Consider the following 17,916-nt stretch of genomic DNA (forward strand, 5'->3'; position numbering starts at 1 on the left):
GAAAAACCGGCACCCGCTGGAGAAGTGGACTTGCAAATGTGCCACCGGGGAAGCACATCTGCCACGTACTCCTCCATGGCCTTATTCTTCACAGCCAAGAGAGGATAAACCCTGCCAAGAAGGGGAATGGCACCAGGTTGCAAGTCTATGGCACAATCAATCATACGGACGATGATGGGGAAAAGTACTAGCGCGCCCCTTGTCAAATACATCTTGATACTCATGATATTCAGTAGGCAACATTGAATCCAAGGAGGTACAAAGTACCTTAACAGGCCCATGGATACAATCAGCGTCACACTGTGCAGACCAAGAGAGGATCTCGACCGACTGCAAATCCAAGGTTGGATTGTGTTTCTGAAGCCAAGGGTACCCCAAAACAACAGAGTAGTGTGGGGACGATATAACCTGGAAACAGTTTGACTCCCTGTGAACAGCCCCTATCACCATGTCAACCGGAAAACAGTCTCGTGAGTAACCTATGCCGGTTGCAGGGGGTGTGCCATCAATCGCCTCGATGACCAGTGGAGAAACACAGGGCTGCAAGGGTATGGAATTCGCAGCAGCAAACGTACTGTCAATAAAGTAACTCCCAGCACCAGAGTCTACCAACGCCTGGTTAACCAACAAACCTGCTGTCCAGGAGAGAACAACTATCATTAGCGGTTTATCTTTTTACGGGAAATGGGGGGCGAGGAAATTCCACTTAAGATCGTGTTTGGGGTAGGTACCTCAGGCCATAAAAAAGTGGGAACTTTAAGGGCAATGTAGCAAAAAGTAAATGGAGATAAAGGTAATAAAAATAAAATTTGTTTACTGTATTAATAACACAATATATATACAGTGAAAACGATAATTGTGAGGGGCTATAGACCCCTGAGGGAGGAGAAGTGATTAAGTATAGAATAGTGACAGGTGTGAAAGTTGTGACTGGTGTACCAGAGGACCAATTGATGGGACAATCTGAAGCAAAGATTGAATAAGTGGCGGCCACAAATAACAACATAGTCCGTAAGTCACCCCCACTAACTACGCACACCAACCATTGCAACAAATAGAATTTCCTCAAACCAGTATAATACCTTGCAGGCTATACGGCTCGTGCTCTCGCTGCTCCAGAGGGATTAACACCACCACTCATGGCAAGAAAATAATGAATGTATGTATCAATAGTTTCTTTTCATACCACATTTGAATAAAATCGAGTGGTATTTACTATTTGATGACTAAAACTATCTATATGACTATTGCAGAAATTGTGACTTGTACCCTTGAAAAAAGCTCCAGGAAAGAGCCGAAACGCGTTGGGACGCGAACACAGGAGAAACTCTCTGCTCCCATAGAGAAGTTTCCCAATGAAAAGTCACAACTTTCACACCTGTCACTATTCTATACTTAATCACTTCTCCTCACTCAGTGGTCTATAGCTCCTCACAATTATCTTTATCACTGTATATATATTGTGTTATTAATACAGTAAACAAATTTTATTTTTATTACCTTTATCTCCATTTACTTTTTGCTACATTGCCCTTAAAGTCCCCACTTTTTTATGGCCTGAGGTACCTACCCCAAACACGATAACGATAGGGACGGTGGCAAACCCCATATTACCTGATAGGTAGATAAGGATCAAAAAACCCCCAGAAAATTCCACTTAAGATCTGCCTCCGACAGGACCTTAGGTGGGAGCATTTCCTGGATGGGTAGGACAAGATTTCAGGAAATTCCCACCAAGGCCACAATACAGGCACCAGCCCTCCCTCCTCCTAAAGGCCCACTCAGCCTCAGAAAGGCAGGTGAACCCCAGATGCATGGGTTCACAACGAGACTCACTATCCCCAGGAGGCGTGGGAGGTGAGGGAGGAATGTGTGGGGAAGAAAACGTAGAAACCAATCTGGTAGGAGGCCTCTGCAGGCGCTCCTTAAACTATAGTCTCTCCCTGAGCCTGGTATCAATCAAAATCAGGAAGGAAATGAGAGCCTCGAGCTCGCTACGGAGATCCTTGGCCACAATCTCATCCTTAAATGCATCGGTCTCATTATTCCAGCCCACCTCTCCTGCCAGGGTACTAAATTTGATGGCATACTCAGCAATGGTTCGTATACCCTGTTGAATGGACAGTAGCAGCTTAGCAGCAGAGGCAGAGTGAGCAGGCACATCGAATACCCTATGGAAGGAGGCAACAAAACTCGGGTAATCGAGTTTCACAGGATTATCGTTCTCCCATAAGAGATTCACCCAGGCCAAGGCCTTGTCCGAGAGCAATGAGATTAGAAAGCCCACCTTGGACCTGTCAGAGGGAAACAGCTGAGGAACCATCTCAACATAAATGCCCACTTGGTTTAGGAAGCCACGACACTGCATCGGTTCACCCCCATAGCGCTGCGGGAAGATGGCTGAACCAGTCATCCCTCTGGTAACAGCAATTGCAGCTGCAGGAGCGGCAACAGGAACAGCAGCACTGGCCTAGCAGCACCAGGAGCAAGGCGGGCGGTGTGTTCAAGCAATGTCTGCAATGCCTGAGCGAAGCGACCCAAAAGGTGATCTTGTTGATTGAGCCTGGAAACCAGCATGGGAAGCGTAGGAGCACCTGCATCATCAGGATTCATGGCCCTTGTGTACTGTCAGGGTGCCAGGAAACCAGACGACACGAAGATAAAATTAAATTAAAATAAAGCAGTTTATTAGCGCAACCACAAGAAATGCACAGCAAGAGTGAGGAGCGAAATCAGAAACAGCCGGGGTCAAGTCCAGAGCAAATAGACATCCAAGCCAGGGATCTAGTCTAGAAGCGGGTAGTCATCCAAGCCAGGGTCGAGTCCAGAGGCGGGTAGTCTGCCGATACCGGGACATCTGTCAATGTGTCAATGCCGGGTTGTCTGCCAATGCAGAATCGAGAGCCAGGAAAGTCGTCAGCCAAGCCAGGTCAGGACCGGAGGAACAGGGAGAACAGAAGACAGCTAGCAGCAGAGTTGTATAAAGTACTCGAAACCCATACTTGAGTAAAAGTACAAGTCCTCAATCAAAAAGTGACTTGAGTAGAAGTGGAAGTGCTCGATCAAAAAGTGACTTGAGTAGAAGTACTAAAGTATTCAACATTTTTTGTACTTAAGTATTGCAAGTAGTTTTTTTTTAAATTTTGCTACTCAAGTACTGAAAGTAAAAATACCAGTAGTTTTGAAAGAAAAATTGCTACTCAAGTACTGAAAGTAAAAGTACTGTGTTATGTAGTTATTAAAGAAAGAAGTCAAAAGTTTGAACATCATATTGTTTTTTATTATTTCAAATGCAGCTTTTATTTATTCATACAGTAGCTTTTATTTTCGTATGCGCTGATAATAAACATGTTTTGAGCTTCATGAAACCTGCCATCTACTGTTCTGGCAGTGGTAGTTTTTATAATTGTAATGAGTAACTATGCAGCACAAAAAAAAAATATCGGAGTAGAAGCATTGAAATCATTGAAAAAATGTAGTGAAGTAAAAGTGGAAGTAGGAGAAAAATATTCTACTCTAGGAAAGTACAGATACCGCCTTTCGGTACTTAAGTACAGTAGTGAAGTAGTTCTACTTAGTTACTATACATCTCTGGCTAGCAGTGATGCACCTCGGAGCACAAACACAAGGGCAAAGGACTTCAAGCCAACAGGTGATATATATATAGTCAGGTGTGCAACATCATCACTGAGCGATGCCCAGGCAGTAGGAAAGTGATGATGCAGAGTTTATAAAAGACAGCAGTCTTCACATGTCCAAGATGGCTACCAACAGGAAGGCAAGGTAAGACCTCAACAGTCATTTCCTCAGTGTTGTCACATGAAAAGATATAATAAAATATTTCGAAAATGTGAGAGGTGTACTCACTTTTGTGAGATACTGTATACTTACTTGCTCTGTGCAATAGTTTTGCACAAAGCAGCTGTGATCCTCCTCTGCTCAGGTTCCCCCCACCCCATGCTGCTGGCTGCTCCCCCTGCCGAGTGTCTCCAGAGCAAGCTGCTTGCTATAGGGGTACTGGTGCGTGCTCACTCGTCTGTATGTCCATAAGACATGAAAAGCGTCTCGGCCCCACCCCCACACGTCACAGCTGAATGCAGGACCATTCACAATGCGCAGCGTTGGATTGCACATACGCGGTGGGCACCTGGCTGTGAAGTTTTTGTAGCTTTAATAAACATAAAAATGGCTGGAGCTCCTCTTTAACGCATAGAATGCATTAAAATGATTGTAAACGATCACCTTGTAAAACAAAACATTCTGTTTAAAATAGAAAACGAAAGGCAAAACAGTTTTGTATAGATGTAAAAAAACATAAATACAGTTTTTCTCTTTTTTATAAATAATGATCACATTCTCTCTGTTCTCAGCTGCAGAAGAGCTGGGGGGGGGGGGGAGAAGCAGCAGAGTACTGAGCTTCCCAGTGAATGGCTGTGCAGCAGGGGCGTGTCAGGACAAGTCTGATTATTGGAGGATAGTACATCGAGTTCTCAGCCAGCTAGAGAACTGACCATGCTGTGCTTTCCACCATAGTGAAGGAATGAAGGAAGCACAATACAAAGAGAGCAGGGTACTTTCTCATACAAGTACATGGTACAGCAGGCACATATCAGGAATATGAAGTGTTGGGGTTAAAATAATACTATACCTGATATGTAACAAGTTATTGGTACATATCCATATTCCCTTATATATTACTTTCTTATAACTAAAAGATGTTCCCAGAACTCTATCTATCTATCTATCTATCTATCTATCTATCTATCTATCTATCTATCTATCTATCTATCTATCTATCTATCTATCTATCTATCTATCTATCTATCTATCTATCTGGCCGGACTGGTCTACCGGGATACCGGGAGATTTCCCGATAGGCTGCCTGCCCTGGGGCCGCTTTGGGGCTGGGCAGCTGCTGCGGTGCCTGCTCAGGACCGATCCAGGGCGGGTCACGGTAGCCAGGTGCAAAGAAGAGCGGGCGCGCCGTGAGATGACACAGAGGGGAGGGGCGTCAAAGTCCTCTTCTGACCTGCGCCCAGGAGCCGTGAACTGAACACAAACAAACCGCCCTTTGACCAGCTCGGCTCGAAACTGCACATGCGCAGTTCCGGAGATGCTCGAGAGCCAGCCGCCCGAGACGATGTGATCCAGCAGATGACACCTGCAGAGGGATGGGAGGAGGAGGTCACAAGGATGGATCTCAGAAATTTTTGCTGGGACTTGTAGTCCCTCACCTTTGCGGATGTTATACTCCAAAAGTGAAGGACTACAGGTCCCAGCATGAAACCCTCAGAGCTGAGGATGTATCACACCCTGCCCCCCTCCCCCCAACTAGTGAAGGACTACAGGTCCCAATGTCCCTGCATGAACCCCTCAGAGCTGAAGAGGTGTCCCCCCGGCCCCCCAACCAGTGAAAAATGACAGGTCACAGCATGAACCTGTCAGATATAAGGGGTCACATCCTTAGATCTCAGGGGTTCATGCTGGAACTTGTAGTCCTTCACTTTTGGGGGGATCACATTCTTAAATCTCAGGGGCTCATGTTGGGACTTGTTGTCCTCCACTAGTTGGGGGGGGTGTCACATCCTCAGCTCTGAGGGGTTCATGCTGGGACTTGTACTCTGTCACTTTTGGGGGATGTGACCCTCCCTAAAGCGAAGAACTGCAAGTCCCAGCATGAACCCTTCAGAACTGAGGATATGTTACCCTCCCCCAACTAGTGGAGGACAACAAGTCCCAATAGGCGTATATTGATTGGTTTGTGCAAAAGTTGAGAGGAGGTCAGGGACAGCGCCATCAGGCAAGTCTGAAGGGGGAGGGTCAGTGATGTAAGGGGGGGAAGGGGAATACAATAATGTAAGAGGGCATTAATATAAAGGCTCCCCTTATATCATTACCCCCCCCCCCCCACACACACACACACATTCCCAGAGTTCCTGGGGTCCCCCTGGATTGCTCCACCTTCACCACTTTTAACCGGAATTTTCTTGGCGTAAATGGCGTTATGCTGTTGGGCCAGTATAATAATGCTATGGGGCTGGTATGAAATTATTTCCAGGGCTGGTTTTTATTCCCAGTCCGGCCCTGTCTATCTATCTATCTATCTTCCCTTTCTATATTATCTGTCTATGTAGTCTCCACTAACCTTTGCCGGCATATTTTTCCATTCCACAGGTCCAGACTTCAGGGCCCTGGAAGTTGCTCACAGTGAATGGGTTACTCAATTTTAATTTCAGGCTTTGACTCTTATATACAGTATAAAAACATGTTTATTTCCACTCTATACATGTCACATTCTACATATAATAATAGAATCATGCATAACAGGAAAAAGTCCTTTACCATAATCGTAAGCAAGAGACCCTTAAGTCCCCGTTCACACTAAGGGAAGCTGCGGACCCGTTCTAATAGGAGCGACACAGAAAAAGGGTCCGGAGCTTCTTTGGGGCGACCCGGAGGCGACCGCCATAGACTTCAATGTTATGAAGTCCGTGGCGGCCGCACCGAGGTCGCGGCGCGCTGCTCGCACCGCGACCTCGGAGGTCGCCCCCCCAAGTCGGATCGTGGCAATGTGAACGGGGCCTTAAAATATGCCTTTACATAAAGCAAACAGATGTTTATACAACAGGAAAGCAAACTCAAACAAACAACAACATTTCAAAATAGGAAAATATCCTGCAAACAAAAATGTTCTCACAACTCAGATAACAATTGAAGGAAATTTTTCATCCTCAACAGCAAAAATGTCTAAGTTGCAAAGGGAGAGATTTTCAGTAAAATTTGAAAGCTTAAATAAAACTCCAACCTTCAATTAATCATGACTATATAACATTTAAATAAACCATAATCCTAACAGGGGTAACAAACGCTTTACGGCAAAAAAACTTTTGCCTTTAGAACCACTTTAAGTTTAAAATAGAAAAATAAAGCTGAAATTAGGTTGATAAAGAAAAAGCCTCCAAGTTTCTTTCAGATTTTGTGCATGGGATGCACTTCGGTGACAGTTTTTCACATTATTCAGCTAAAAGAACAGAGCAAGTTAGCATTTGAAGCTGATAAATATACCGGTACTATAAGCCATATAACTCTAAAGGTATTAAACCTAATTCCATATCAGTGAAGTTACAGACTTTATTCAATCAATATTTTTTTACTAACAACAAACGTGCATCTTAATCTCCCTTTCCTCTGAAGCCCGATCCGTATTCAGATCTCGCTTCAGAGGCTACTGACAGGTGGTGAGGAAGCAAAGTGACACCTTAGCCTCCTGTTTTAACCCCCTTATTGTCAACAAAGACGACACAACTGTGTGCATTGCACGCAGTTGTGAGGCGTTAGCGGCACTGCTTGAGTGTGTAGCGTTCAGTGGGATTGCCGCCTGCCTCAACCATGCATTTCTGCTGAACATCCCCCCCCCCCCCCAACCACACCTCTAAATGAAGCCTGAAGCCTATTACACATTATCAGCTGTCCGCTCCAGTCTGAGCCACTGTACTAACAACCCAATGTACCCATTTTTTATTGAACCTGCCAAAGTCGCCCGACATTTGGCCAGTGTGTGCTAGGCTTAATGCAATCATATAAATTTCCAGTGCAAATTCTAAATGCCTTAGGAAAGGCTGCATTAAATCTGTGTCTATCACAGTACAATAGAACAAATTTTGTATAGAGGATACTTACTTGGACAGGGAAACACCTCCAGCTTTGCCAATCATATCTTCATGATGAAGTACAGCATCATTCCATGGAATCATGAGGAACTTCAATAGTGTTCTCATCCATCGTTCTGGATGTAAAACCAGCTGTTCATAATGTACTAACATGCACCTGTCATAGCCCACCTCCATGCACTGGTTATACATTGTTTCTATAGCACGGTTCCACTTGGTTAAGCAGTCTTTGTAGCTGTTAAGATCAAATCCAGCAATAGTAACTTTTCTAGAAATCATAGAGTGCACTGAAGCACGTCCATCTCTCACCATAAGAAGAAATTTGGCATTTGGAAAAATTTTGGCCAGGTACGACAAAGATTTTAAAGCAAATGGATCTTTATTACACAAATAAGGTGCAGGTTCACCATGTTTAACTATTATTTCCAGTAAAAAAGCCTGCATGGCCGAGTCTAGCACCTCGTCTGTTACTCCAGCTTCATCTAGGCGAATTTTTTCTTTGCTTGATCGTGCCCACATCTGCTTGACAGCCAAAATCCGAGGGATGACCCTGGTTTCTTCTCCACATCTAATCTCAGGATGGGCATCAAGCATGGCACGCATGAGTGTAGTTCCACTGCGAGGCACTCCCCCAATAAATATTAATGGCATGTCCTTATTATATGTAAAGCTAGTGTTCGCCCTTTGCTCAGTTCTTAATGTTGCTTTGGGGATTTCCATTTTGACTGGTTGACTGCGTTCTTCTATTCGATGGTGGCATTCCATTGCATGTTGTCCTAAGTAGAACACTGTCACTGAGCTTATTACAAGGCATGCCAGGAGCAGGTTTTGCTTTAGTTTTCCAATCATTTTGACAATGATGGAGGAGACAGATGGGAAGTGATATATTTTCTTTATAACCTCATGACATGCAGATTTTACTCAAAAATTGGTGACCGCCATCTACAGAACAAAACATAAAGATCAATGGTTAATTACACACACACACACACACACACAGCGATAGACTGTTCTTTGCTGAACAAAAGCAGCTGGTTTGCTTGTAAAATGTGAACTGCTTGAACACCACATTTTGTTTCCTCAAAGTAATATTAAACCCTCTATTTTTAGTTTAAAACATGAAGCGCAATAAAATATAGATTTTTCCTACAGCTTACCTGTAAAATCCGTTTCTTGGAGTACATCACGGGACACAGAGCAGCCATATTCATTACTATATGGGTTATACGCCACCTTTAGGTGAATGAACACTGGCAACCAATTAGACAGGAAGTCCCCCCATATATTCCCTCCCATACAGGAAGGACCTCAGTTTTGTAGCAAGCAATAAACATCCCAGACAAGAGGGGAGGGACCTCTGTGTCCCGTGATGTACTCCAAGAAATAGATTTTACAGGTAGGCTGTAGGAAAAATCCATATTTCTTTATCATACATCACAGGACACAGAGCAGCCATATTCATTGCTATATGGGACGTCCCAAAGCAATGCACTTGAGGGGAGGGGGGACACCATAAAATACCACCATCAGACCACAGAAGATCGACATAGCTTCCTGCAGAACACTGCGGCCAAATGCAGTCTCCTCCTGGGTCCTAACATCCACTTGATAGAATCTAGTGAACGTATGCACTGACGACCAAGTCGCAGCTTTGCATATCTCAGCCAAAGAAGCTTAATGGCGAACTGCCCAAGAGGCACCTACTCTTCTGGTAGAGTGTGCCTTTACCGGAAAAGGTAGAACCTTCCCTTTTAAACCATACGCCTGGATAATATCCTGGTGAGCCCGTTGAGAAATAGTAGATTTAGATGCTGCCTGCCCCTTCCTGGGCCATTCCGGCAGCACGTACAAAAAGGCCGGTCTTACGAATCTTAGCTGACCTTTTTAAATAATTCTTGAATGCATGTACCACATCAAGAGAATGTAATAACTTTTCCTCTGCTGTTAAAGGTTTTGGAAAGAAGGAAGGCAGTAAAATGTCCTGATTCAAATGAGAAGCGGACACCACCTTGGGCAAAAAACCTGGGTGTTGACGCAGAATCACCCTATCTTGATGCTATATCAAGAATGACTCTTTACAAGAAAGAGCTGCTAATTCTGATACTCTTCTGGCTGAAGTTACTGCAACCAAAAAGACCAAATTTCTGGTCAACAGAACCAAAGGTATATGCCACATGGGCTCAAAAGGCTGTTTCTGTAAAACTGCCAGCACCAAATTTAAATCCAAAGGACACAATGGTGGCTTCACTGGTGGAAGCATACGTAGCACCCCTTGAACGAAGGTTTGGACTAAGGAATGTGAAGCAATTGATCTCTGGAAAAAAACCTGATAAGGCTAAAATTTGACCCTTAATAGTGCCTAAGGCTAATTTTATATCTACCCCTGCTTGCAAAAGGGTGGAATTCTCCCGATCATATATTTTCAGGGATGCAATTTCCTGGCTTCACACCAGGAAAAGTAAGATTTCTAGACTGTGTAATAAATGCCTCTAGAGACTGGTTTCCTAGAATTTATCAGGGTAGAGACTCAGGGCCAGATATACCCTGCTCTTCAAGATCAAGGCTTCAATAGCCAAGCCGTCAAATTTAGGGACTGTAAAGAAGGGTGGAATATTGGACCTTGAGAGAGCAGGTCCGGACGTAGTGGAAGAACCCAAGGCCTTGCCACTACCAATTTTAGAGTTTGTGCATACCAAAACATCCTGGATCATGCTGGAGCCACCAAAATTACTGGTTTCCTCTCTACCTGGATTCTGCGTAGAAGACGCGGCAGCAGCTGCACCAGAGGAAAGGCATAGATCAGGGAAAATTCCTCATACGGAGTCGCCAAGGCATCTACTCCGACTGTGAGTGGATCCCTGGTCCTGGACACAAATCTTTTAAACTTGTTGTTGAACCTGGATGCCAACAGATCTACATCTGGGATCCCCCAGCGTTGGCCGATTAATGCAAAGATCTTGGGGTGTAAGGACTATTCCCCCAAAAACATCTGTTGACAACTCAGAAAGTCTGCCTGCCAGTTTTCTATTTCTGGAATGAAAACCGCTAATAGGTATGGAACAAATTTCTCTGCCCAGGATAGGATGAGATCCACCTTCCTTCTGGGCTGACTGACTTTTGGTGCCTCCCTGATAGTTGATATAAGCCAAAGCTGTGGCATTGTCGGATTGTACCCTGATAGGGTAACCCTGAAGTCTGGGCGTCCAGTACTTTAACCTCTTGCCAACTGCCGCACGACTATTTACGTTGGCAGTCAGCCCCTCACAGGCAAAGCGACGTAGTACTATGTCGCTAGCCTGTGAGGCTCTAGGGGGCGAGCGCGCGCCGCTGGAGGCAAGCTCCCACCCCCGCTCGTTCACGGACCCCCCGCGCGTGTGAGCGGCGGACCCGATGCCGGCCACTCACTCGCGATCGTCCGGTACAGCGGGAGAAAGGCAGGCAGCTAATGTAAACAAAGCCGCATGTCATTCTCCCCTGTGTAAGTGCAGAGATCATACGGTCCTGCTATGCAGGATTGTATTTCTCTGCAGTTACACACACAGCCACATCCAATAACAGTAAGAAGCACGCCCCTAGGGACACACTTAACCCCTCCTTCTCAAATAAAGTTAACCCCTTCCCTGCCAGTGTCATATTTACAGTAACAGTGTATATGTATAGCACTGATTACTGTAGTAATGTCACTGGTACCCCCAAAAAAGTGTCAAAAATGTCAGTCAAGGGTCCGATCTGTCCGCCGCAATGTCGCAGTCCCGCAAAAAAAAAAATCGCAGATCGCCGCCATTACTCGTTAATAAAAAAAACAACAAAAATGACAAAAATCTTTCCCTTAGTAAACGCAATAACTTTTGCACAAACCAATTAAAATACGCTTTTTGTGATTTTTTTTACCAAACATATGTAGCAGAAAACAAATTGGCCTAAAATGTTTAAAAATTTTGATTTTTAATTTTTTTTTAAGGGAATTTCATATAAAAAAATGTGAAAAATATTGTTATTTTTGCAAAATTGTCGCTCTTTTTTTTGTTTATAGCGCATGATCAAAAAAAATCGCACAGGTGATCAAATACCACTAAAAGAAAGCTCTGTTTGTGTGAAAAAAAGGACGTCAATTTCATTTGGGTACAGCGTCGCACGACCGCGCAATTGTCCGTTAAAGTCACACAGTGCCGAATCACAAAATAGGCCCTGGTCAGGAAGGGGGTAAAATCTTCCGGGGCTTAAGTGGTTAAAGCCCGACAAACTGCTCGGATTTCCAAGATATTGATGGGAAGACTCTTTTCTACCCAAGACCACTTTCCCTGGACAGTGGCTTCCTGCAAAACTTCTCCCCAGCAATAGAGACTGGTATCTGTAGTCACTACTTTCCAGATTACTGGAAGAAAGGATTCCCCTTTTTCCAAATTTCTGGTTACAACCACCAACTTAGACTCTGACGTACTCTTGGTACCAGAGACATGCATTTATCTAGGGACTGGACCTTTCTGGTCCATGCTGACAGAATGTTGTTCTGTAAAGGTCTGGCATGGAATTGAGCATAGGGGACCGCTGTGAACAAGGACACCATCTTCCCTAAAAACCTCATGCAAAAACGTATGAAATATTTTTTTTCCTTCTTACGGACCGAACCAGATCCTGTGACCTTTCTTGTTGGCAAGAATATCTTTGCCTGTATTGTGTCCACAAGGAAACCCAGATATTCCAGATTGTGGACCGGCTGTAATGCTGACTTTGCCAAGTTCAGAATCCCACCCAGACGTTCTAAGAGCTGAACTGTCCGGAACACATTCCAGCTTACAGCCGAAGCCAATCGGTCTGTTAGTAATAGATCGTCTAGATATCCTATCACTGATATCCCTTGAGACCTTAGAGCAGCCAATACTGGAGCTAGGATCTTTGTGAACACTCTAGCAGTGGCCAACCCGAAGGGCAGACGCACAAACTGAATATAATGGTTTTCTACTGCAACGCATAAAAACCTTTGGTGGGCCTGAAAGATAGGCACGTGAAGATATGCATCCTTGATGTCTATGGATGCTAGAAATTACTCTTCCTGCAGGGAGGCCATGACTGAGCAAATTGACTCCATTCGGAAAGTATGAATGTTAAGAAACTGGTTCAGAGCTTTGAGATCCAGAATAGGTCTCACGTCTCTGTTTGGCCTGGGGACTATGAAATGGTTTCAGTAAAAACCCCTAAATCTTTCATCCTCCGGAACCTCTGTAATCACTCTTTGGGACCTTAAATGGTCCAGGGCCAGAAAGAGAGATCTTCTGTTTAGAGGATCTGCAGGTATGTTTGACTTTACAAACCGAGGATGCGGGAACATCCAAAATTCCAGTTTGTACCCCTGCGAGCTAGTAGAAATAACACAGTTGTCTTGAGTTATTTCTACCCAGACCTACCCGAGAACCATAGCAGCCTTCCCCTCACCCGACTAAGTAGGGGCGCCCCTTCACAAGGTAGGTTTAGAGCTAGACTTGGTAGGTCTCTGGGGCCAGGGTTTCTTCTGCCCTTGCCCTTGAAGGCTTGGTTCTTGATCCAGATGGCTGGGGCTGTCGCAATTGCCTGGGATTAGAAGCACTGGAAGTCTGAGTGCTGGAAACCTTAAAAGAAGGATGTTTGCTTTTCCTTTTAACAGGTAGCAACGCACTCTTCCCCCCAGAAATCTTTTGGCTATTTTATCCAGATCATCTCCAAATAGGTGTTCCCCATGAAAGGGAAAACCAGCCAGCAACTTTTTACACTGTAATTCTGCAGACCAGCTTTTTAGCTACAGGATTCTGTGCATATGAACTGACAAAAGAGCAGCCCGTGACATTTGTTGTATGGAGTTTTTAAGAGCATCTACTACGAAAGATAAAGTTCTAGGTAGATCTGCCAAATCTTCCACAGACTCTCCCTGAAAAGGAACTGTCCTGGAAACTTGTTTAATACGATCTTTTAAAGACTGACAACCTCCTATAGCTGCTACTGCTGGTTGAAAAGCAAGACCCTGCAACAGCAAAGGAGGCTTTTAGCAAAGATTCCAACTTCTTATCAGCTGGATCTTTAAAATCCTGAGCATTATCCACAAGACAAATTAAACGTTTAACTGAAGAAATTGCAGCATCCATAGTAGGTATACTCCATTTTCTTGAGAACGTTTCCTCCATAGGATACAATAAAGAAAACCTTTTAGGAGGAACAAAAATCCTATCAAGATGATCCCAATCAGCATACAGTATCTGCTCCAAGAGCAGATGTAAGGGAAAAGCCTGAGGACTTTGGGGAGGGCGCAATGAGCCTAGAGAGAAAAAAGAGACTTCAGACATCTCCAGCCCGGACCATTTTAGTGAGAGACTGAATTAACAATCTCTGGGATTGAGAGGCCGAGAATGACTCCTCAGATCCTGACTCCCCAGAAGGGGAAACCTCAGCTTGACCTTCTACAGGGTCATTTACAGCTACTTCTTCCACATCCTCTGCCCAATCCTGAACTAAATCAGAGGGTGGCGCAAGTGAAAGGGGATCTATTACGTTTCCCCGTCCTTGCGATGCTGCAATCATGTCAGCAATTTTACCCTCAAGGCTGGCCAACGCCGATGCAAAATCGTCCTTAGTGATGTAGGCTGCGACAGAAGCCCTGGATGTGGCTACTATGCCTGACAACAGTAATGGCTCAGATTGGCTAGTCGCCTCTGGCCCTTCAGGGGAGGTAAACACAGAGGAAGCATGGCTAGGATCTTCTAGTCCTGACGGCAGCACCACAGTGCCCCTTCCAACTGTGCCCCCCACTCCTCATTCGGAAGGACATTGCTCTTAGGCAAGGCAAACTTGAGGTACTAGCTAGTGTACTCAAGGCTTGTGCCAAGCTATACAGCTTATTACACACAGCACTGATTATCCCAAAGTAATAGAACCTGTCTGTGCCTGCAAACATGCACCCACAGTGACTCACACACCCAGCTGCTGCTGCTCTGCGTCCCCTCTAGCCCCTGACAGAGGCTTGCGCGCTGGAAACACTTCCTTAAGAAATTGCGCCATTTGCGCTTGTCAAAAAAAAACATGCATGTGAAACACACACATACACAAAGTGCACTTAGGGGTGGGCTTTAGTCCACCCCCCCCCCAAGGGGTAGGGCTTCTACCTTGATCCCCCGGGGAGCAAGGCTCCTGACAGGGATTAAGGTTTCCGTGGTCTGCCTAGCCAGAAGGCCTGGCAGACCCCATTCTTCAGGCCAGCCGAAGCCGACCCTGAATACTAGGTCAGGGGGCTCTCCGGAAAAGAGAGACCCCCCCCCAGAGGCAGGGGAGGAAGGAACCTGAGGGCCACACATACTCCCACTAGACATCAGGGTAAGCCCGAGGACTCACACCCTACCATCCGTGAAAACACACATAAAAGTGAAAGTGACAAACAGTGAGGGAAATAAATAAATCAATCATTGCAGACCTTCTGCCCTCCCGGCCACTGGCCAAACAAGGTAGTCCATTCAAATCAGGAGGTAATGAACCTTTACAGCTTTCTCGGGGAGAACTTACTCCCGTCCCCTAATTATGCTAAGGCGCTCTGGTTTCAGTTCCTGCCAATACTAACCTTCCAGGTCCCCATCACTCCAGCAGGTTTGCATAGCCGCCACCCAACCTTGGTCAGGTCAGGTGACAGCACAGTACCTCCACTGCATCACTGATAAGAACAGATACTAGTTAGCCAAAAGACAGCTGATACACCTACTTTTTTTTTTCTTGCCCGTGGTGTGTGAAACACACTCGAACTGACACCCGGTGTATAAAAAAGGGCACACACGCAAACGTGAGACACACAAAAAGTGCACTAGGCGTACACATGGCCCTCCTCCGAGAAGGAAGGGCCCTGACCCTGATCCCCCCGGGCGCAAGACTCCTGACAGGGATTAAGGTACTCACAATGGCCTGCCCAGCCGAAACCAGACAAACCCTGTTCTCCAGGGGGACTGCCGAAACAGCCCACCCCAAGTACTAGGTGGGGTTCCCCCCGAAGGGAGACCCCATGAGAGAGGGCGAACTAAGCCAGAAGGCCATATCCACCCCCTCCCAAGACGTTCAGGGCAGGCCAGAGGACCTACGCCAATACTTGTCGTGCAGTGACAACCAAAAAGACAAACGTGGACACACAACAAAGAAAAAAGAGTGGGGAAGGGGAAGTGGAGAAGTGCAAGTTGTGTCAAGGTGCAAGACCTTGACAGGCCCCTCAGCCAGGAATAAAAAATTCCTCTGATCCTGGCCAAAAGGCCCGTCCCAAGAAGCAGGTGCGGAAAAAAGTGTGTGTGGTGCAGTGACCAAGGTGCCAAAAACTCAAGGTAAGCTGCCCCTCACAAGTGAGAATTACGGCACCCCTGGGCTGCCACCCCAGGGGCATATACACCACAGGCTTCTTTCGGTTCCGGCCCCCGGCCAGACTCGGTGTAGCCCATCCCTACCAGGAGGTTTGGAACGTAGACAGCTTAGGGCGAGCCTGCCTTCAACTGGGGACAAGCCATTTGCAAGGCCAGATTCAACCCAAGAGGAAAAGCCCTCCCACCTATATCCCAATTCCTTACCAATTACATCCAGGAGCAGTACTAAATGATGTGCATGCCTAAACCAGCTTTCTCGCTCCCTTCAATCTGATAGGGGCAGATCCCATTCAAATCAGGAGGCAATGGGCCCATTCTCTGACAGTGCCTACATCCCAGTCCCCCAGTTTCGCCTGGAGCGCCCTGGTTCATTTCAGCCCCTGCCAATACTAACCATCAAGGTCCATACCAACTGATAAGAACAGATACTACACTTGATCTTAGCCAAAAGGCAGAGAAGCGATGAAAGGGTTTGTAGCATAATCTTCTTTCTTCTTCTCTGAAAAAAACATAAAAACGCGGAGAGCTTCTCCATAGTGACCATCACCTTTAAGACACTGGCGAAAAAACTGAGGTACTTTCTGTATGGGAGGGGTTATATGGGGGGACTTCCTGTCAGATTGGTTGCCAGTGTCCATTCACCTATAGGTGGCGTATAACCCATATAGTAATGAATATGGCTGCTCTGTGTCCCGTGATGTATGATAAAGAAATTCCCATTCTCCAGTAAACTATTTGTTAAAAATCGTATCCCAGCACATGCAGTTTACAACTTTCAATGCTGCTGGCTCCTGCTCTCTTAGGGCTGTCTTCCTGAAAGTCTTCACGGTAAAGAGTTAACAATGGACAGCAAAGTCTGCAGTCAGTCTGTTAGCTTGGAGAAGGAAGAGGAGTGAGGAGGGAGTACCTTGCCATTCTAGGCTATGAGCCTGTTTCTTTTGATGCACACAGTGTAGGAAGACAACCCTATTCCCTGCATGCAAGGTTAGCTCCATAGGATTCCCTGCATGCAAGGTTAGCTCCATAGGATGCTGCAAAACAAAGGAGGCCACCCTGATACAGGAAACTTGGGACAGCATACATGTTACCAGCTGGAGATGGGAAAGATCCGTCAAGATGAAGTGATTAAATCAGCTGCTTAAATGTATTAATGTGGTATTAAAAGGTTTGCTTGCTGTGGGGGTACTGGTGTGTGCTGAGTCCCGAGCCCTGCCCTATCCTCCATAAGACACTCAGAGCCGCTGCTTGGTCCGGCACCCGCTCCCTCCCCCATTGGCTCACTGGTTGTGATTGACAGCAGTGGGAGCCAATGGCAACTGCTGCTGTCTCAGCCAATAAGGAGAAGGAGTCCCTGGAAAGCCGAGGCTCTTGTGCACATAGCTGGATTGAGAGGAAGCTCAGGTGAGTATTGGGGGTCTGTAGGGGAAGCAGCACACAGAAGGTTTTTTAACTTCATGCATAGAATCACTTTACCTTTTAAAACAGCCCCCACAGACACCGAACTGCGTATAAGAACGTTCCCTTATGGTTGCTGGATGGGTAGACTATTCAGCTTTCTCGGGCTGAGAAAACGGAAAGCTCACGCAGAATCAGCTCTGACAACCCACTAAAATCACTTGGTTTTTTTAGAAGGTTGGTTTTGTATCAGCTCTCTGCTTCACTAAAGAAAACAAAATAGTTCCTAATACTCCAGATTCCAGTGAGATAAGGGTGGTAATTAGAAGTTAAACATTACTTCTAAAAGTCAAAGAATACATTTACTTTTCTATTTAAGGAAATGAAAATTTCCTTTAACGTTTTGGAAACCCAGCAAAATATAATACAAATACCAAAGCTGTGAGTGGTATTAAATGGAGACTCAAAATGTAAAAAAATGAAAAGATTAAGTT

At 45.5% G+C, this 17,916-nt stretch overlaps 1 protein-coding gene across 3 annotated transcripts in view; it reads right to left on the reverse strand.

Moving 5' to 3' along the window:
- The window catches only part of TPST1 (tyrosylprotein sulfotransferase 1), a 257,483-nt gene that overhangs the window by 182,276 nt on the left and 57,291 nt on the right, over window positions 1–17,916 (reverse strand). For all 3 annotated transcript variants that reach the window (XM_082245958.1, XM_082245951.1, XM_082245952.1), the window contains exon 2: window positions 7,681–8,612. In XM_082245958.1, the coding sequence (XP_082102084.1) occupies window positions 7,681–8,519 (839 nt within the window). In that variant the 5' untranslated portion in view covers window positions 8,520–8,612. The remainder of the gene's footprint in view (window positions 1–7,680; window positions 8,613–17,916) is intronic.

Source organism: Pelophylax lessonae (genome assembly GCF_965119305.1).
Source record: "Pelophylax lessonae genome assembly, chromosome: 2".
Lineage (NCBI taxonomy): Eukaryota > Metazoa > Chordata > Amphibia > Anura > Ranidae > Pelophylax > Pelophylax lessonae.